The 22,076-nt window shown below is 38.3% G+C and overlaps 1 protein-coding gene across 6 annotated transcripts in view; it reads left to right on the top strand.

Moving 5' to 3' along the window:
• GRIK2 (glutamate ionotropic receptor kainate type subunit 2) overlaps window positions 1–22,076 on the top strand; it is a 610,542-nt gene that overhangs the window by 438,889 nt on the left and 149,577 nt on the right. For all 6 annotated transcript variants that reach the window (XM_058660446.1, XM_058660434.1, XM_004580353.3 and 3 more), the window contains one exon: window positions 21,771–21,994. In XM_058660446.1, the coding sequence (XP_058516429.1) occupies window positions 21,771–21,994 (224 nt within the window). The remainder of the gene's footprint in view (window positions 1–21,770; window positions 21,995–22,076) is intronic.

Raw genomic sequence — 22,076 nt, 5'->3', positions numbered from 1 at the left:
CTGTAACTTGCACCAATCAGTGCACACACCAGTAGATACAGCTGCCTCGTCACTTCCGTCTTCAACCCATCACACATGCGAACTGACAGATGTTGTTGCCTGTCCCAACCAAACCCACCACAGATCCTGTCTTCACACTAGCAGGTAGTGTGGCCTAGTCGAGGTAGTTGCCAATAACCCCCGACAGGCCCACCTTCAACTCTATTTTTTATGCAACATGGCATGTCTTGTGGCATAGCCTGGCCTGCCTCACATGCCACAAGCTCTCGGGCACACCTATAGGTATTGCAGTTTAGCTTAGCCCACCCTGCCCCCAGGTCAGCCCAAACATGTGCTGATGGGTGTTGCTGCATTGTCCAGGGTGACCCACCTCCAGTCTTGGCTCTCATGTTCACCAGCAGGAGCTGCCCCCTATTAAGGGAGTGCACACAGTTCTACCAGGCCTGCTTCCAGCCCAGTATTGTAGACTTGACAGGGAGTACTGTGGTTCAATCTAACATGATTCACATCCAGTCTCAACACTTGGCAGAGGACTTTGCAGCCTAGCCCGACTTGGCCCACACTCAAACCCAGCCCAAAAACCTGCCAACAGGTGCTGCAGCCCTGCCCTGATCGACTGCCCAAAGTGCCAGCTCCTAACACTCACCAGTGGAAGCAACAGCTTAGGAGAGTTCCTCAAGTTCCATTTCCAAGCCTACTCCCAGTCCTGGGTCTCACGAGTGCTGGAGGTTCTGTGGCCTAGTCTGACATTGCCAGATCCCAGTCTTGGAACTCATTCTTCGGTACTGGGCCTAGCCTAACAGGCCTATACCCATTCCACTTCTCATTGGTGGGTGCTACAGCCTAGTCTAGGTTGGCCTATACCCATACCTGGGTTTCATGTGAACAGGCAGGTGTCCACCCTATCCCACATCTATTCTGTCTCTCATGAGTGGGTACTGAGGCCTAGCCCATTCTGACCTAGCCCTAGACCCAGTCAAAATACATGCTGATGGGTGCTGCAGCCTTTCCTAGCCCACTCCTCCATCAATCCTGGCTCTTTTGATCACCAGTGGGAGTGGTCACTTAGCAAGGAAGTCCGTAATGTTCCCCTAGCAGACCCGTTCCAAGCTCTGGATCTTGCTCATGCTGGGGATGCTTTGAACCAGCCTGCTATGACTTGCTGTTAGTCTCAATTCTTGCTGGCAAGTGTTGCAGCATATCCCAGCCTAGCATTGCTGATACTCAGTGCTGGCTTTTAGTTGTGACAGCATGTGCTGTATCCTGGCTCAGTCCAGCCTGCTCCCAGACCCAGCCCATATGTATACTGATGGGTGCTACAGCCCTTACTGACCTGGCCTGCCCCTAGCCCTGGCTCTCATGCTCACCAGTGGTAGCAGTGGCCTAGGAGGAGAGAATTCTCCTATTAGGCATACTACCAGCTCCAAATTTCATGCTTGCAAAATGAGTATCATGGCCCTACTTGGCATGGTCTGCCCTCCGTTCTGGTCTTTACATATGCCAGCAGGTGCTTTAGCCTAGCCCAGCCTCGCCTCCTCCCCGCCTTGACCCTTCACAACTTCCAGTTTTTGTGTAAACCAGTAGACGCTGTAGTTCCACAGAAGGCCATCTTACCAATACCCTGAAGAATCTTGCACCAGATCTGATCCTTTCACATTAAGGTGGGTCCTGTAGCCCAGACTGGAATGACCTACACGTTGCCTCAACTCTTGTGGCAGGTACTACAAGCCTAGCTCAGCCAGGTATGGCCCCAGCCCCAGCTTTTGTATGCACTAGACAATGCTACTTAGCTCAGTGCAGGTCTCCCACACGGGGGTGCCTTGGCCTGACCCAGACGTGCCCTCCTGTTTCCCCCGCAAACCATCTTGTCTCAGTTCCCTCACCTACCTGTGAGTGCAGTGGCCCAGTCTTTGGAATCTCCCAATTCCTCCTCACTTATCAAGCATACCCTTGGCTTTCCTCACTCCAAAATCTCCCTAGACTCCCTCGCCAGGCAATATGCAGCTTTCCTGCCATGTGGCATGCCTGAGGCTGGGGTGGAATGACCAGATTTGGCATTCCTGCCTTCTGCAAGGCAGCACTACATAGCAATGTGCTGAATTCCATTTATTAAAAAGAAAAAAAGCTGCTATGCTGTTACACTAATATGATTAACGCAAATTTGGCATTAACAAGACTTGGAATTCTGTCAACTACTGGCTGCTTTCTCCTAGCAGTGTAATACTTGCCCAGATACAAGGCAACCTAGGCAGTTGCCTATAGCTGGAGTAAAAGTTTCCTTACTAGTCTTAAATTTAATTAATTTATTTTTTTTGGAAATGCAGATTTACAGAGAGACAGGAAAGAGCTTCCATCTACTGCTTCCCTCCCAGAGAGGCTGCAGTGGCTGAAACTGAACAGATTTAAAACTAAGAGCATCTTCTGTGTTTCCCATGTGGGTGCAGGTTCCCAAGGCTTTAGGCCATCCTCTTCTGCTTTCCCAGGCCACAAGCAGGGAGCTGGATGGGAAGTGGTGCAGCCAGTAAGTACATGGACAGGTGGCTATATGAGATCCCAGCACTTACAAGGAGAGAATTTAGCCAACTGAGCCCTCATGCTCAGCCCAAGTTTCTTTTGCCTTTATTTTTAAGATTTATTTTTCTTGGAGAGGCAGATATACAGAAAGAAGGAAAAGCAGAGAGAAAGATCTTTCATCTACTGACTCACTCCCCAGACCTGAGCCAGTCTGAAGGTAGGGGCCAGGCACTTCTTCCAGGTTTCTTTCCTATGTGGGTACAGGGTCCCAAGGCTTTGGGTCATCTTGAACTGCTTTCCCAGGCCACAGGCAGGGAGCGGAAGGGAAGTAGAGCAGCCGGGACATGAACTGGCACCTGTAAGGGATCCAGGCCTGTACAAGGCTAGGATTTAGCCACTAGGTTATTCTGCCAGGCCACGAAAGTTTTTAACAGAAATGAAAGTATACCATCCTGCTAACATTATTGGGAGGGCCAAAGTAAATCTTACTGTTGTGCTAAGTTTAAGGGAAGTTTTCTTTTTTTCCATGGAAGAAAGCAATGCAGTTGTCCATGTTCTTGAATGTGATTGAATGTTTCTAATCTTTATCACATATTGTCCACTGCAATTTTTACTTAATGACTTCTTTAAGCCCCCCAACAGCCATGTACACTTTATACTTGTTTCTCTGTCTACAATGTTCTTTCTATCCTCATGCTCAAATCCACTCATTTTTGGATTTTACCTATTTATGCGTTGTTGACTTTGGCCACCAACTCATCCTTGTTGATGTTAAGACATCGATTTCACTGTTCTAGATGGATTAATATGGGAGAGCAGTCATCACCGTGGTCTCTGAGCTGCTGGCATTCCTTAGCATTAGAGACTTCTCAGCCACAGAAGCTTGCAACGCATTACATTAAAGTCATGATCATAACCCAAAGTTCACCAACTTTCAGTTCAATGATTCAGAAATTCAATCCCTTTGCTTCTTGTTTGTAACTTCAGTTGACCCCAATGTTTTTTTTTTTTGACCCCATCAAGCCTGTGAGATGATTGATCATCTGTGCTCCAACATTTATCCTGACATAGCATAGGATTGACGGTACATTGTTACAGATACTCTCTTCAATTACCAAAGTTATATTTCTTTTTGTTGTTTCAAAGTAGTTAACCTCTCAAAACCTTACTGTGTGCTACATTCTCCTCTTTCTGGCACTTGACTTAGAGTAATAAACCAGGATGCAGAAAAAAGAATAACCTATAAATAATATGATCTCTGTAAATTAATAGCAACTCCAAATGAACTATCAATACTGTCAAAAGATGCTGCTGATTCTCACCAGTGGCATTTTTCTTATGTTCTATAAGAATTACTTCCAGCTTTCTTTTTTTATTTCTCAACTTTAGAAACCCCTCCTTTAATTTTCAACACAAAGTCTATTCGTGTGTTTCCAAGTGAAGTAGAAATCTGAAGCTGTCTTACCCCAGCCTTCCCCTATCAAATAAATACTGCTCCATTAAAACCCATTATTTCCATATGATTTCTAGATTTCATACAGAAATTATCCTACATAAAGTCAATATTTTTATTTTTTAATCCCATTTCAGCTAGCCTATTTAGAAATTTTTTCACATTGTGCTTTTTCTTCTCTTTCTTTTCTGATTTATTTTCATTTGTTTTTCTAATGGTCAGATAAAAACTTATTATTATTTTTAATTTAAATTTAAAACAAACTGGGAGATATAAATACAGAATTCCAAATATAACTCATCACACTGTTCCTATTATTGACATATCAGTACATTTGTCATAATTAATCAGCTACAGTCATCTTGTTTTTTTATATTCAGGTTTCAGCTGTTTCCCCTAAAGTTTTCAGCCTCCTTTTTTTTTTTTAAGATTTACTTTCATTTTTGTTTAAAGGGAAGAGTTACAGGGAGAAGAGAGAGAGAGAGAGAGGGAGAGAGAGAGAGAGAGATCTTCCACGTACTGATTCACCTCCCAAATGGCAGCATTTGCCAGAGCTGAGTTAATCTGAAGCCAGGATCCAGGTGCTTCTTCCAGGTATCCCATGCAGGTGTAAGATCTCAAGTCTTTGGGCCATCCTCTGCAACTTTCCCAGGCTATTGGAAGGGAGCTGGTTGGGAGCAATGGGGACACAAACTGACACCCATGTGGGATCCTAGTGCACACAAGGCGAGGATTTAGCCACTGAGCCATCACAACAGGTCCTCTCCATTTATTTATTAACTGCATTGTTTGCTTTTCTGTTCAGGTTATTTGAATTGATATATTCTGTGTATTAATTTTGGACAGAACATAGAATTTAAAAACACATTTTGAAAGCATTGAAAGCACTTTTTCCCACTCTGTAGGATATTGATTCCTTGAAAACACTTTTTCCCACACTGTGGGATGTTGATTCCTTCCTTTGCTGTGCCAAAGTTTAAGATAACCCTACTTGTCTAGTTTTGCTGTGTTACCTGTGCTTTTGGTGCAAGAAATCATCACCTACAGCAGTGTCTTGAAGCATTTGTTTAGTTGTTTTCTAGCCATTTCATTGCTTCAAGTGTTACATTTAAATTTTACAATAATGCAGAGCTGATTTTTGTTGATGATTTTGAGGTATGGATCTAATTCCATTCTTCTGTGGGTATACATGTATGTTCTGAATATCTTTGTCAAGAATTAATTGGCTGTATTTCATCTATTAATTCCTGGACAGTCTATTCTGTGTACCATTTTGTTTTAATTATTGCAGTTTTGGAGTATGATTTGAGATCAGTTTTTAGAGTGCTTCTATCTTGATTTTTTTTTCCCTTCAGGAATATTTCAGTTATTCTGGATCCTATGTCCTTCCATATGAATTTTAGGAATCTTTTCCAAATTCTGTACTAAATTTCATTGATATTTTTATGGGGATTATGTTGAATATGTCACTTGCTTCAGGCGGTATAAATAGATTAATGATACCAATCATTTTATTTTATGAGAAAAGAATATTTACTTCTTTAGTATGTATTTTCTTAATGATTTATTTCATGATAGTTTTACAATTTTCATTTGAGAGGTGTCATTAGACCTTTAATTTTTAACAGTTTCTTTCAGCTTTCATTCAGTATTCAGCTTTATTAAGCTTATTTTGTGATCTGGTTGGATTTACACACTGTTTTCATTAACTGAGACCTCATCATGATCATTTTTCTTTACGAGTTTAGCATCAAGACGTTCTCTTTCTTCTGATTCTAAGTTACTAATTTTGTGGGTGTTTTCACTTGATTTGTAAGAAACTTTTTCTGTTATCCCCACTTCCCTACTCTTTGCTTAAAGCAATATTTTCCATCCTGGTTTTCAGTTGTCGCTATTAGATTGATAATTCATGATAGTATCTGGTAATTTTACTATGTTAGAATTTTTAAGTACTAACAGAGTGCATATTGTCAAACATAAAATATAGTTCCATATTTCTTCTCAATATGGTATAATGATGTCAGCCTTTGGGCAGGGCATCTGATGAAGAGGCTAAGATGCAGCTTGACACAACTGCATCTCCAATGAAACACCTGTTTGAGTCCTGGCTACACTCCTGCTTCCAGCTTCATGATAATGCACACCATGGAAACAGCAGTCCCTGACGTCCAGTTCAGACACCTGAACTGGGTTCCCAAATCCTGATTTTGATGTTGCCCAGCTTTTGCTGTGTGTCCAACTGGGAAATGAACCAGTTAATGGGTGTTCTTTATTTCTCTGTTTCATTGCTTTTCAAATAAATAAATGAACATTTTGAAAGCAACATTAGATTTTAATACACCCCCTTTGGTTAATAAACAGAAAAGAAAATCCCTGCAAAATAAGTAAATAAACTTGGTGAAGGGTGTGGTCTTCCAGGCTTCTGATCTAACAGTAGTGTGTGTTGCTCTAAAATAATCCAAGGCTTAGAAGAGCTTTGTGTAAATCTCAAGTTTGAAGTCACTGGATAGTTTCCTTACTTGTGAAAGAAGCATGAAATACTGGAGCCTTTATGTTTGCCTTAGTTGTACACTTAGGGAAATGGAAAGATATAGATTAGCCAACTCATAACCAGGGACTTTGTTAGATCACTGAATTTTTTGATGTCTAGATATGAGATACTCTACAATGAAAATCACTTATAAAATATTGCTGTAGAAACTAGCATTTTGTTGAAGTAATAAGGATGCCTCTTGCAATACCAGCATCCCAAATGAGTACTGGTTTGCATCCCAGCTGCTCCATTTCAAGTTCCCCCTCATGCCAATGGCCTAGAAAAAAAAAAAAACAACAGTAGATGATTCAAGTGTCTGACCCCTGCCACCCACGTTGGAGACCTGGATGACACTCCTGGCTTGCGGTTTCAGCCTGGAGCAACACTAGGAAGATACAGCCTTCTGGGAAGGGAACTAGTGGATGAAAGGTCTCTCTCTCTCTCTCTTCCTCTGTCTCCAACTTTCAAATCAAAGGAATAAATGAATCTTATTAAAAACTGCTATTGATTGGAAGCTTGAGAAGTGGGAACTGAATGGAAAGGATGCAGACACACCAGAGGCACCTGTGGGGACACAAACATGATGAGCAAAAGAAAAAATTTCAAAATCGAATATATATTGAATAAACACATGAAGTTATCTTTTGATATGAACTATAACCATTACACTTAGCAATCTGGGCATGATTTCAATAATTACAAAATATATTTCACAGGACCATCCAACAGATTTTACATAAATTTTTAATATATCAAATATCTGTTAATAAAAATTAATTATATCTAAAAAGTAAATATGAAGTAGTAATAAGGAAATGTGTCATTAAATCACTGCTTGGGATTCCTGCATCGCATTATGGAGTCCTGCACTTGCTTTGTATACAGCTTCCTGATCCCGGGCATTCTGGGAGGCAGCAGTGGATCAGATGATGTTCTAGGCTCCTGGCTTTGATCTGACCCAGTCCTAGCTATTGTAGATTTTCTGGGATTTGCCTAGTAACTGGAAAAAATCTGCCTGTATCTGGATTCCAAATACATTGTGAATAAAATAATTTAAACTTTAAACAAGAAAAAATCTTAGAAGTTTAATAGACTGGTATATAGAACATAAACAGGAGGTTAAATGCAAAAACAAGCACTGATTAAGAACTTCTATTTGCCACGGAAATAGAAGATGAAGAGAAGCATGGATTTCTGTAAATTGGGGACCTGCGAGTTCAATTTGGACCCTTGAACCCAAGACACAAGTAGTTAGCAAAGGGACAGTTTAAGGATGTTTCACTGTCTCATCCACTACTTAATGTATAGAGGCTAAACAGCAAGAAGAGTGAGGCATGTTGTTGAAAATGACAACTTAGGGAGGTGTAAGATGTGTTTTCATAAAAATGATGCAGAATGCCTTGAAACTCCAAAAATCTGTGTTTCAACAATTTAAAATAAATCTACAAGGACTACCAATTTTCTCTTTCAAATGGAAATTGAAGTTTCACTACTTCAAATGGAAATAGTATATTCCAAATCACAGGCAGGCAGGTGGTAGTTATGTCTCGGCTTTACATGAAAGGGAAAAGTAGAATATATCTCTTTTGAAGAAAGTTTATGTCGTATTCTACGCTGCAACAGAAAGCTCAAAACTCAATAGGGCTCTTGATTCCTAATGATTCTTTACTTGGCTGCACTTGGTTCACAGCCAATTCTTGGGGTTTAGGCCTGCCAGCAGACCCCAAGTTCACCGAAGCTGAGGCCACAAGAGTCACCAGAGACAAGCTGGTGAGGAATGTCCGCTTTATTATGCACAGGTTACAGTTTTTAAAGCATAAGAAAGGGGAGGGCAGGAGGGCATCTTCTGGCAGACCCCTGCCCACCAAAGACACTCTAATTGGCTATAAGGTATGTCTATCTCTCTTGATCTTCAGGTCGCGTTCCACGTGTATTCCCCTTGACCTTCTAGCCATGTTGGAGGTCACACTTTACGTGTAGGCCTGGGAGTTGTACCTCAGGCCATCAGGAAATAAGCCTAGGCCACAGCCACCAGGTAGCAGAGCATTTCCCACAGCCAACTTGAAACACCCTCTTATCCATTAGGCTATTTACCATCCGTGAGACCAAAACTGTATATGAATGTTCTGATTATTTGCAAAATAACAAGACCTGTCTCATAACTGTATCTACCTTTCTTGGACTCTCGCCAACAACCTGGACATTTTGTCTGCCCCCTTAAAAAGCTACAGATTGACAAATTAAATATACTTTTTGCCTGGAGCAACCCTACTTGGAAGTTCAGGCCACTGAATGTGAAAATTGAGTCATGAACAAGTTCGGGATCTATGTTTACGACTGCTGTACTGCTCTTTTTGCTTAGAGTGTGTCTCTGTTCCATGAATCTTCTAGTCATTCGCTTGATCTCTTTCCATATAATTTGTTGTTTTGATAATTCCTATGAAAATTTTTTGCTTCAAAAAGTCTTGTAACCTCTTTGAGGGATAATGTTTAAATATCTTTGCATATAAACTCAATTTGTCTATTAATAAATGCTGATTGATAGATCCTGTCATATTATTTCACAGTTGAGAAAATAAGAATCTTATTGTTACTTTTCTGTAGGATACATGTACATGAACTTTTAAAATCAGTACTTTTGAAATTATAGATATTTAGTATTTTAGTAATTTCGCCTTTAGTATTTTTTATATCTAAACTGCAATAAAATCTTACTGATTATTGTCCCTCCTTAGTCTTTTAAAAGTATTTGATAAATGTAAATATTATTTGCTTTCAGATAAGTAAGTTAAAATTTTCCACAGGAAGTTATTTAATAATTGATGTGAAAAATCTATCTAAATTGTTTAGGTTGATTTATACTTCTCAAAGGGAAACTTATTGACTGTCTTTCAAAAGCTAAAAACTTAGCAAAGCTACCTTTTCACTCTCTCAGGGTCACTCAATGACTATATCTAATTTCTGTCTTCATGTTTCTGTGTTCTGTTTGCTCAGAAAATATATAATAGGTTATTTCGAGCTATAGTCATTTCACTATGCTTTGTAAAAGAAGTACTGTGTTTCTGCTGGCTGTGGTTTGATATTCTTTAGCCAGTCTCCATTGTCACTCCCCACACCGCCCGTGACCTACTAGCATTTGTTAATACATGTTCAAAGAGACTTTTAGCTTCAACAAATAAGGGAGAATAGCAGAATTAGTTTTTCTACATCTTTTTTTTTTCACTTAACATTACATCCTCCCATTCAATCCATTTTGTGGCAATTGGTGAGATTTAATTCATTTTAAAATTAAGTTTAAAATTTATTTGTGTTTCAGGCTTTTTACCATTTCATTTTTCATTATTAACTTTAAATTTACTAAGAATTGGGAGTAAAATAACAAGTTCCCATATATCTATTCTCATTTATCCCTCATGGAAATCTCATAATGGTATATTTATCGCAATTAATGAAGTAACAACTAGCTTTCCTAATATTGTCTAAATATGCAACTCTTTGTTTACATGTTAACCCATTCATAAAGACTTTGATTAATCCCTTATCTTGGCTCTTTTAAATAGCATTGTAATAAACATGTTTATATCTTTTAAGATAATGATTTGATTTCTTCTAAGATATATATTCTGAAGAGGGATTGCTATATTATATCATATCATATCATATTACAGAATAATTCTACTTTTAGGTTTTTAAAGGAAGCATCATACCATATTCCCTTTTTTAAGGATTTATTTATTTTTATTGCAAAGTCAGATATACAGAGAGAAGGAGAGACAGATCTTCTGTCCAATGATTCATTCCCCAAATGACCGCAATGGTCAGTGCTGAGCCTATCTGAAGTCAGGAGCCAGGAACTTCCTCCAGGTCTTCTGCTTGGGTGCAGAGTCCCAAAGCTTTGGGCCGTCCTCGACTGCTTTCCCACGTCACAAGCAGGAAGCTGGATGGGAAGCAGGCTGCTGGGATTAGAACTAGCGCCTACATGGGATCCAGGTGTATGCAAGATGAGGACTTTAGCTGCTAGGCCACTGTGCTGGGTCCCCATATTCCTTTTTTAATACAATAGGATAACTGTAAAGCAAGACATTATAGAGATTTCTCAGAGATCTGAAAGTAGATCTATCATACGACCCAGCCAGCCCATTCCCAAGAATTTACTGAAATGAAATCAAATTAACATATGAAAGTACCACTTACACCACCATCTATGTTGCAGCTCAATTTACAATAGTTATTATATGGAATAAACTCAGATTTCCATCACTTGATGAATGAATAAAGAAAATATGGAATATACATACTATGGAATAATACTCAGTAATAAACAAGAACAAAATCCTGTCTTTTGCAACAAAATGAATGCACTGGAAATCATTATGTTAGTGAAATAAGCCAGTCTCAAAACCACAAATATTGTGCTTTCTATGATATGCGGTAATTAAGGCAGAATACTATGTATATATTCATATATGAATGAAATTATCAGCAGAAGGTATAATGATCATGTTTAGCCCTTGTTAATACAATGAAATTGAGATCTCATTTTTACTTGCTCAGAGTTATGACTTGTGGCAAATTAAGCCTATGAATATAGATTGAATCAAATTATGTTTCGACAAAAGCTGGTAAAGAAATTGGAGGAGTGGAAGGAATTTGGGGGGAACAGAGGAGTGAGGGCAATGTTTTTTTGAAAATGTAGCTATGGGATGCATAGAATCCTTTATCTCTGTGTAACTATTTTTTTAAAATAGCATTTTAAGTCTATTTAACAGGTAGAAATAGATAAAGATAGAGGTAGAGAGATATAGATAGAGAGAGAGAGAGGTCCCACCCATTGGACAACTTCCGTTATATCCTTAATAGCCCCATACCATGAGCCAAAGATGGGAGCCTAGAAGCCAATCCAGACCTCCCAATAAGTCTCAGACAGCACTTGATCTTGCTATTAATCAAGATGCAGTTTCTGTGAGGTCATTTGTGAAGGAGTGAATTCAGTAGAAGAGAAGTTCAGAAATGTCACAAGCTCAGAAATATTGTGGATAGCAGAGATAGTGCTGCCACCGCCTATGTTGAATCATCACATCACAGGCATAATTTTTCCCTCAAATATTTTGTAGACAGCATGATATTTTAATAAATGCTATGGCACACATAGTTTCCTTATAATTGAATTTAGACAGAATAATACATATTGGTCATATTTGTTGGGTAAAAGATAGGAGAAGAAACTTAAATTCTGCCATATAATTGCATTAGGATAAAGATATACTGAGATGAAAGTGAGATGTGAAATTATACAAATGTTCTCCAAAATCCCTCCAAAATCTGATATCTTTTGCCAAGTATTTGTGCTTTGTATATAATGTGTTTAAGCTTCTACTGTGCTTATTAGATGGCTTCAATAAGACAGCAGGAGTGAGAGTAGGTGGAGAAAGCCAAGCACCTGTTGCTTTTCTAACACACTGTCCTGGTTTCCACATCAAAGCCTTTTTAGCATCCAGTATTCTCTGCTTTAGAGGCCAACAGTGGTTTGTTTATGCTTGATTGAAGTTTAGACTCAAAGATGAAGGCATTGAAGGGGTTTTCTATGCTTAGACTCCTAAAGGAAGGCACTTCCTTCAAAATATTAACCATTCTCCGATCTTCTTTCTTTGCTCTCTGTTTTCCTTTTTTACATTCTTTGAATCAGAACCATGAGCCAAAGATAATTATTTTTCTTTACAACTTACTCATTCCATGATGTTGTCATTGAAAGTAGGAAATGAACTAAGGCAAAAAAAAAAAAAAGTGACACTGAGAGTAGAATTTTCACTAATGATTGCCTGAAGATGTGGAAGTGGCTTTGGTAGTTAGCAACAGGCAAAGGCTGGAAGCAGTTGCAGAAAATGCATAGACCTCTGGCAATGCTGGGGTGATCAGCAGATTGAGAAGACTAAGAAAGAGCCTTAGCCAAATTATTTGCAGGAGTGTGTCAAGGAATATTCGGTTGGAAATTGTAGCGAAGGTCACCCTTGACACACTCCTGCAAATAATTTGGCTAAACTGTGTCCTGCTCTAGAGACTTATAAGAGGGTGAATTAAAATGTGATTAACTGGAATATCTGACAGAACAAATTCCCAAATTACAAAGCATTCAGCCTCTGCTGCCTAGTAACTTGTTACTATGCATAGTGTGATTTAGGAAAAACAGCGGGACCCAAAGGCAGAATGCATAATTAAGAAGAAAGCAGAGTGGAGTAATTTGAACAGGTTTTAGCCTGAGCAAGGAAGGAATGAAAAGCACAAACCATGTTTGGGTGCTGTACAGCAAATAAATGGATGAAATGAAGGACAGTGGGAAAACCACAGAAAAGCCATGTGGGATGTGACCAGTAAAGCTAACCTGAGGCTTCACCAGTCCTTTGGGTATGCTCTTTGATGCAGTATGATGAAAATGCCAGCCTGACAGCCCACAGCCTTGGAACCCTGTACCCATATGGGAGACCCAGAAGAAGCTCCTGGCTCTTGGCTTTGGATCAGCTCAGTTTTGGCCGTTGTGGCCACTTGGGGAGTAAACCATCAAATGGAAGATTTTTCTGTCTCTTCTGTTTGTAGGTTTAACTTTCCAATAAAAAGGTAAATAAATCTTTTAAAAAATTGCTTTGAACAAATGAAACATCAACACGATGTATCAAAATTAGTGGGACACAGTAAAGGCAATGCTAAGAGGAACATTCATTGCAATTAGTGCTTCTGTTAATAAACTAGAAAGCATCAAGTAAATGAGCTAACTACATATCTGAAAATTGAAAAAGCAAATGCAAGAACCAAGGCTAGGAGCAGCCCAGACCAGCCCAGGTTACAGTACCCACTGGCATATGACGGGTCATTCTGGGGACAGGCCAGAATATAACACACAAAGGCAGATCTGAGAACTAGGACAGAGTGCAGGACAGACTTGGATGGGCCACAGCAACAGCCGGCTCACATTAGGCCAGGCATGGGGGTTGGCTGGGCTAGGTGGACTAGGTTATAGCACTCACCAGCATGAGCTGGAGTTGGGGGCAGACCAAGCCAGGCCAGGCTGCAGCACCCACCAACAAATGCTGAGATGAAATGGATCATGCCATAATGGGCCCCAGCAACCACTAGCATACATGAGACCTAGGAGGAGGGGAGTGTACCTGGTAGGGCTGTGGGGACTCTATTGCTGCAACTGATGAGCATGAATGCCGGAACCAGGGGCTGACCAGCTGGGCAACACTACACACCTGTTGGCCTGCATGTGGGATGGGTTAGGGGGACAGCCAGATTGTGTTAACTGACAGTATCTACTGGTGCATGCATGAGCCAGGGTAGTTGGTCTCCCACAGCATCAGCTGGCAAATGCTGGGATGGGGTGTGTGTTAGGGTCAAGTTCTGTAAGGCTAAACTGCAGAAAGACTTGACAAGTGTAAGAGCTGGGGTTTGGGGTGGGACTGTTAGGGAAACTGTGGGTACCTCTCTGATGGGCTGAAACTTCCACTGGTGAGCAGGAGAACCAGGGTTGGGGACAAGCCTGGCTAGACAGGTGGTGGAAACTGCCAGCATGAATGTAGGCTGGAAAGTGGGGTCAGTTGGGCTGAGCTAAATTTCAACAGTCATTGATGTGTATGAGAGCTGAATGAAATGCGGGACAGACTGAGCGAGTCTGCTGTACATACTGGGAAGCATAGAAACCAGTGCTGGGTCCAGGCCCAGTGGAAGTTATTGGGGGTTGCTCCATCTAGGTGCAGCTCCACTGGCGAACATGATAGCCAAGTATGTGATGGGCAGGATTGGGCTGGGTCACAGCATCCATTGGTTTATGTAAGAGATGGGGATGGAGATAGAATTGACCCAGCAATTACAACTACAACAATTACAACTGTGTGTGTGTGTGTGTGTGTGTGTGTGTGTGTGTGTGTGTGTGTAGGCTGACATAGGTAATGGAAGGAGCCAGACCACATACTGGCAGTCACACATAAGAGTCACGTCTATTGTCACATCAGATGAGGTTTCTGTGGGGATCCTCCCAACTAAACTGCTAGACTCAGAACCCCAACCATGGGGAGAATCGTAAGATCTGTTGTCTGACCATGGAGTGCATGTGTCAGAACTGGACCTCCTAAGTGGCGAAGATGGAGCAGTGGACAGCATAACTACATGTTCATGTGAAATATGGAAATCCATTGGGGACTGCAGAGGACATCAGGTACCATAGTAGAGAAAAGAGAGCAGAACAAATTACTCAACTACCCCAGCCAAGCATTGACAGCAAATTTCTGGGCGACTGGAGAGTCTGGGTAGGCTGTGTCAAAAGAAGAACATTAGAAGTAATTCCTTATCCTTGGGTCGGTGAGATCAATGGCATTTCAGAATTATTGAAACCACTTGAGTGGAGCCGTCAGAGCAGACCCCACACTGGGGACTCTGGGATTGCATTAGTTTGCCCCTTCCCCTAGAGTCAGGAGGATGAGGAGGGAAATTTTAGAAACAATGTTCTCACCCTGGTCAGCTATGTGAACATCATCATCAAAAATAAAATATTTTAAAAAACCCTAAAAAATGAAATTACCATTTGCAACAAAATGGTCCAAATTTAAGCCCAGATGCTTAACGAAATGAGCTTAATGGACAGATATCATTTGTTCTCTATGATAAAAGCAACTTCCATGTAAAATACAGAACAGATATATAGTTAGACATGTTGTACACATATCCTCATGGATGAGCTATATAATAGATACTAGCGCATCAAATCCTGAAGATACATTCCATTATGCATTTCTATTCCTTAGTAAAAGGAAACTGCTAAATACGCTGACAATAGGATACTAGATTTTCCATCATTATAATACTAACATTTTTATGTCACAATACACTTAAATAGCTGAATGTTGGACTTGTGACTATTGCTGAAGGGCTATACCATTGTAATAACGTGGTAGAAAAAGGTAGGTAAGAGTAGATTAGGGAGGGAGAACAGAGATGTGGGAGAGGGAACTCTTATACCTACGAAACTGCATCATGGAAAATAGTAAGAACAATAAAAATACAATTGAAAGAATACAGTATTTTTCATGGGAAAAAACATTAGTTACAGGAAGTAAATGGCAAAATGCTGTGATTTAAATATAATTTGCCTCTTTATAGTCTCATGTGGAATTTTAGTCACCATTACAGGGTAGTAAAGGACAGAAACTGACCTGACCATGGTGAACACAGATAAGGTCTTTGGCTTATGGACATGATTAAATAAGGCAATTCTGGGTAAAATTTCCATGATTGAATCAAGGGGACCTTATAAGAAAAAGAGGAGAGGCCAGAGAATATGTACAAATGAATACAGTGCTGTGTTTCTCATTGTGCTAGTCTACACTACCCTGAGAATTTTCCAGCAAAGCAGCCTCCAAGATGTCTCTTGAGCTTGTACCAGAATCGTGAGTCCAGATAAACAACTTTTCTTCATAACATACCTTGTCTGTAATGTTATGTTGTTAGTGACATAATCTGGTCTACATTTATGAGGAAAATGAAAACATAGTAGGGTAAAAATCATGAAAGAATGAGTTGTCATTGAAAGAATCCTTCATGTTATAACAAAACACACACATAAGAGAGCAACTCACATTCCTTTGTGTTAAGTGCGCTTCTTGAGGCATAATAAACACAGTTAGAAGGGGTATGTGAACATGTTTAATTATTATGGCGTTCAAAATTGTTGGAAATCAGTAGAGTAAGAGTGGAAGAATCAAGGAAGTAATGTTGGTGAAAGTAGGAGACATATCTCGCAGTGCTTTGCAGACTAAGATTAAAGGTATGGATATTGGCAAACACTAGATGTTTGCCAGAAGTTTTTGAGGGAATCTAAGTAGGAACTGTTTATCTGGCATGTAAAGAATCTCTATACTTGAGTACAGACCAGATTCTACTTAGATGTGAATGAAAGTGTAGGGCCACCTTCAGGTCATTGTAAGGCTGGAGGTGATGTGCCAAATTGGTAGTAGTGCAGATGGCACACATGTGTATAGAAAATGAGCAGTCTTCCTCAGCAAGTGCTCATATGGACAATGTGCTCATATTAAAAGTTTGTCTGAGTTTAGCAAAGGTGGTATCACTAACATATAACATTAAATTAATATGCATGATTGGCTTTGTAAAATCTCTTAGTTAAGTCAGTTTAGATGCTGCCAGTTTATTCAATGCACTTACCATTTTTTTTTTTCACTCAGGATTATCAAACAGAAAACAATGCTTGAACTCTTTTTGCCAGGGGTAAATTGTAAGAACTTTCACAAGTAATAAGATGTGTTTTGTTGACCTGAACATGGTCTATAAAAACACAGTTATGTTCTTTGATTCTTGAAGTTTCATAAAATCAAAGTGTTTCACAACATAATCAAATTTGCATAATAAAATTAGGGGTCACTGTGCCATTCATGAGGCTAAGCCTCACTATGTAACTTTCTATTTACTAATTAGGTCAATAATCTTTGCCGTACTCTGGGAGATTTTACTCAATGGTTTGCTATTAGGAATATAATCCTACAGAAATAAGTATCCTTTTCTCTGTTTATGTCTGTTAACTTTAATTAATTATTTTATGGTACAAATAAATATTATGTTTACAGCAAGGGTGGGAAAAAGTTAAATTGTAAAAAATCAATTGTTTTAATTTTCTTGGAAATTTTATTTTATTAAATTGAATTTGTGCCTGGTATTCACTACCAAGTAGTTTCTTGGTATCCGTTTAAAGGATATTTTATGGATATTAAGTTCATTATAATAATAAAGACACATGAGGCCACTTTTAAGGATTTCATGTAGATTTGTAGAATATTAAACTAATATGTAGTTATTTAAAAAGATAGCTGCTGCCTATAAAATAATGTGAAATAACTGGGATTGTCAGAGGTGAGGATAATTCGCCATTCCTTTTATTCAGACCTATGTGCTATTATTGAAGGAACACCTTCCAATTTTAATGTGCTCTGCTGTTGTAGAAGCAGGTACAATAACACTACAATGTGAACATATTACTCTCATACTATTTTGTTTCACCTATATACAAAACAATCAAATATGACACCACATAAAATATCATAACATTAAATCCTGACTTAGTTTATAAATGCTCCCAAAATTAATTCACTTAGGTATTGAGAGTTGATATACAGGAGAAAAATGAATGCTGTTATTTCTTGTTGCATTTGAACAGTGGAGCAAAGGAAAGGCCATTTTGGATAGGGGATTGCAAAAGCACAATAACAGTAGAAATTGGCTTGCTATAGTTGAATGATTGTGCAGAGAAATTGTAGGAAATGTGCTTGGTTAGGTCATCTTTGGAGCTAAGAAAATCACACTGCATGCTTAGTAGAGCTATTGTACAGACTAATGAAAGGGACAAGAGCAAAGGATGTGGCATAGTCTTAGTCCATAACAGATATATTTAAAGCTAACTATTACTGTGAATTTCTTTTTCTTATTGCCGACACTCTATCAATTCAGGAATTCGCCATTTCAGGCTCGTTGTTCAAGCAGCAAATACAAGCATGATTTTTCATGAAGACTTCCTAATGCAATGAAGTAGAAATGAGCTTTAATTTTATTTTATACAATTTACATGAGTTAAAACATTTCATCTGCTTATTTTTTGAAATAAATACTTTGAATTTTTTTCATTATCTCTAATGCAAGATTTTCTATTACCCTGGAATTAGAAAACAGTTGTCAGATTCATTTGTTATTTATTTGTCTGTGTATATAGCGATAAAATTCCTAGATTTTTCAATTTTACCATCAGGTTTTTTCCTTCAACTTTGCTGTCCTTAATATCATGATAATTAAAGGAAAGATAACACAACTGACATCAGAAACACCTCATTATAATACTTGATTAAATCCCAATATTATTATATCATTGTAACTCTTGTAATGAAGCTGGATCTTACTCGTAGAACACACTATGGTATGCAAATATATATGTATGTTTAAAACCATGTATCCACCATTACGGTATCCTAAAATATTCTGTGCTTTGCTCATTGAATGTTTTTTTCTCTCCCCCAAAACCATTCCCAGTGACTAATATTACCTTTTTTACCTTTTCCAGAATGTCATGATTATAGTGATGCTGTGTGTAGGGTTACTCATTTGCCAATATACATGGAAGGCTGCTTAACGTGTTCATGGCTTCAGAACTCATTTATTTTATCACTCACTGAATGATACTCCATTACATAGAAGTGAACTGTCTTTTCGCCCATTCACTTTCCTATTAAATCGTATTTTTTCCTAATGACACTATCTGCTTATTTTTGTTTCAAATAACTACTTACATAATTGGCTGTAATATTCTATCTACTTTATTTTATATTCACAGTGGAAATTTTTGTTTGGGGCAACAGCAAGTAAACTTGAATTGGGTGTAGTATAATCATCCTGTTAATACAAGCAAATGCCTACACAGCAACTTTATAATTTAGTGGTTTTTATTTAATATACATGAATTTTAAATTTTTGGCATTTTTCAAGAATGTAATATAGTGTTATTAACTAAAGTTACCATGCCTAATAATAGATATCTGGAACTTACTCATCCTATAAAGTGAAATTTTGTGTTTGACCAACATTTTCCCAAATTACAGCCTCTTATAACTGCCATTCTATTATTTACTTCTTGGAAAATAAACATTTATATGTTTCTCATATGATAAGAATAGATACAATGCATTCCACCACAAAAGTAAAACTATGAGGGATAATGAAGCAAAGTTAGATAACGAGCATTTAATCATTCATCAATATACTATCAAATACCAGAATGTACATGATAGGAGCAAACAAAATTTTATGACAATTTTAAATAAAAATAAATTACCCCTTGGTAATGTATATGTGAGAAAGTTTTCCTTTATTTTGTGCCTAACAGGAGGGACATAGTAGGACAAAGAGGCACATAAATAAATTATGTTCTTTATTCAACACTATCTATCATAAATCAAAGGAAAATAACATCGTCACTTTTTCCTGTAGCCTTTTTTTATCTTTTAAGAGAGAACTTCTGGATTTTTTTAAATATTTATTTATTTGAAAGGCAGAGTGAGAGAGAGAGGAGAAAAGATCTTCCATCTGCTGGTTCACTCCCCAAATGGCCACAACAGCCAAGGATGGCCCATGTTGAAATAAAGATGCGTGAAATTCAACCAGTTCCTTCATGTGGGTAAAGGGCTCCAATCCCTTGAACTATCCCTTGAGGATTTCCCAGGCATATTAACAGGGATTTCGATCAGAAGTGGAGCAACTGTAACTCCAACTGGCACCCATGTGGGTTGCCAGCTATAGAAGGCAGCTTAACTTGCTATGCCACAGCACCGGTCAAATTCAGTTTCTTAGATAATCATGTTTTGTCTTGTGGTAGGTGTTCTGTCCAAGGGACCTCTATGCCAGACCAAGTTTTCACCTGCTTGCCTTCTTTTCTCCAGTTCTTTTCAGTATGTACAAACTCTTGAACTGATGTGTGAATTAATGAGTGAAAGATTACCTCAGCAATTTCTAAAACGAATGTCACAGTTAAATTCTAGTTGGGATTCCCAAGAGGTTCATTTCATACCCTCATTCCAATGCTATACTAGTTTTATAAAATCAACAAGTTTTCTAAATTTTCAAGATATGAGTTTCTAACCTGAAATACGAAATACTAGAATGGTGCATGGGTTAAATGTGACAATCCATATAAAGTTCTGAACTTTATACCTATTTCATTGCAAATGGTTCAGGAATATTAATAATTATTATTCTTAAATCAGTGTTTTTCTTGACTTATGAATAATAAATATGCTGTTAACCGTCCCTGGACCCTAAAGACCTTTTTGCTGTCTAGTTGTTATAGAAATAGGTTCTTCCATCATAAGTCCTCTATAGACTACTCTCTCCACGCATCTAAGTAGTCCCTCTTGCCCATATTCAAAGGACCCACACTAAAGGACACAAACACATAAAAGAATATTGCCATTAAAGTTAGTAGCTTAGGAAAATTTACTAAACAAGTCCTTCAGCAATACCTAATATAAGGGGACAGTGCAAAGCTAATTTCTTTTTTCATAAGTCTGTTGCCTTTGAAATGAACGTGTTTTTTGTATATTCTCTGGAAGCTGTGTATATTTACCTAAACTAAAAAAAAAAAAAGCTATATAATTTCTCATGATAGATGTTTTTGTTATTTTTAAATATTGTAATTATTTTCCACAACATATTACAGTGTAAGTTTATCCCTGACAGATGGTTACATCACGGTGAGTGAAAAGCATTAGTAATTTAACATATTTAAGCTACCGTGGAAAATTAGCATCTATGTGAAAATTGAAAACCTCATTTCCTAATGCTATTTAGGCAAGGCTGCAAGGATTTCATTAAGTAATATAAAAGAAGTCAGAGAGATAGAAACAAAACTCAAGGGTAGTAAACAGAATTACATTACGATATGCTTTTTAAAAAAATATTTTAACTATTTAAAAACTGAAACTAGTTAACCTCACTCAGCAATGAAAAAAAAATTGGATATCCAGCTTACCAATTTGATGTAATCTCTATGATTTGATCATTTTTATTAAAAATGTTATTAATATTAAATGGTTTTAAGTGGCTGTTAAAGTGGGTGCTTGGCACGGCTGCATCCCATTTTGGAATTCCTAATTCATGTCCGACCTACTCTGCCTCTCATGTAGCTTCCTGCTACTGTGCACCTTCGGAGGCAGCAGGTGATGGTTCAGGTATATGAGTCCTTGTCACGTACATGAGGAACCATGATGAAGTTGAGGGTTTTTGTTAGACTCTAGCCCAACCTTGCCTGTTGTGGGTAATGGGGGTGTGTATCAGAAGACAGAATATCTCTGTCTGTAGGTCTCAACTTCTATCAATCTGCCTGCCTCATGAATAAAATAATATATAGAATTAAAATATTAAATGACCTTGTAGAATTTAAAATAAGAGCAATTTTGAGGATACTCGGTGGCATGTAAATGTACTAAATGAGAAGACATTGCTTCAGATATCTAATTTGTTGTATGTTTTCCTTTTTGTATCAGTGTGATCTTTGCTGACTAGTAAGCAAACCGGAGTGAAGAAAGCTATAAATTTTAACGTAATTCTTACTGAGACAAGTCTCAAGTATTAAGTCTTTGTTTTATTTACTTTATTTGCTTTGATTGCTGCATAGTCTTGCCTTGTAAAGTAGAATCAATTTTTCTTCTCTTCTTTTTTCTGTTTCCATAGAAAGCTGACCTTGCAGTTGCACCACTGGCTATTACCTACGTTCGGGAGAAGGTCATCGACTTTTCCAAGCCCTTTATGACACTTGGAATAAGTATTTTGTACCGCAAGCCCAATGGTACAAACCCAGGCGTCTTCTCCTTCCTGAATCCTCTGTCCCCTGATATCTGGATGTATATTCTGCTGGCTTACTTGGGTGTCAGTTGTGTGCTCTTTGTCATAGCCAGGTAACATGCTCACTTTTGTGATTTTTTTGGCAATTGTTAACTCCTTTTTCTACCTAATAATTGTCAAAAGTCACAATTGATT

Source organism: Ochotona princeps, chromosome 1 (genome assembly GCF_030435755.1).
Source record: "Ochotona princeps isolate mOchPri1 chromosome 1, mOchPri1.hap1, whole genome shotgun sequence".
Classification (NCBI taxonomy): domain Eukaryota; kingdom Metazoa; phylum Chordata; class Mammalia; order Lagomorpha; family Ochotonidae; genus Ochotona; species Ochotona princeps.
This window is presented reverse-complemented; position numbering and strand designations above follow the sequence as displayed.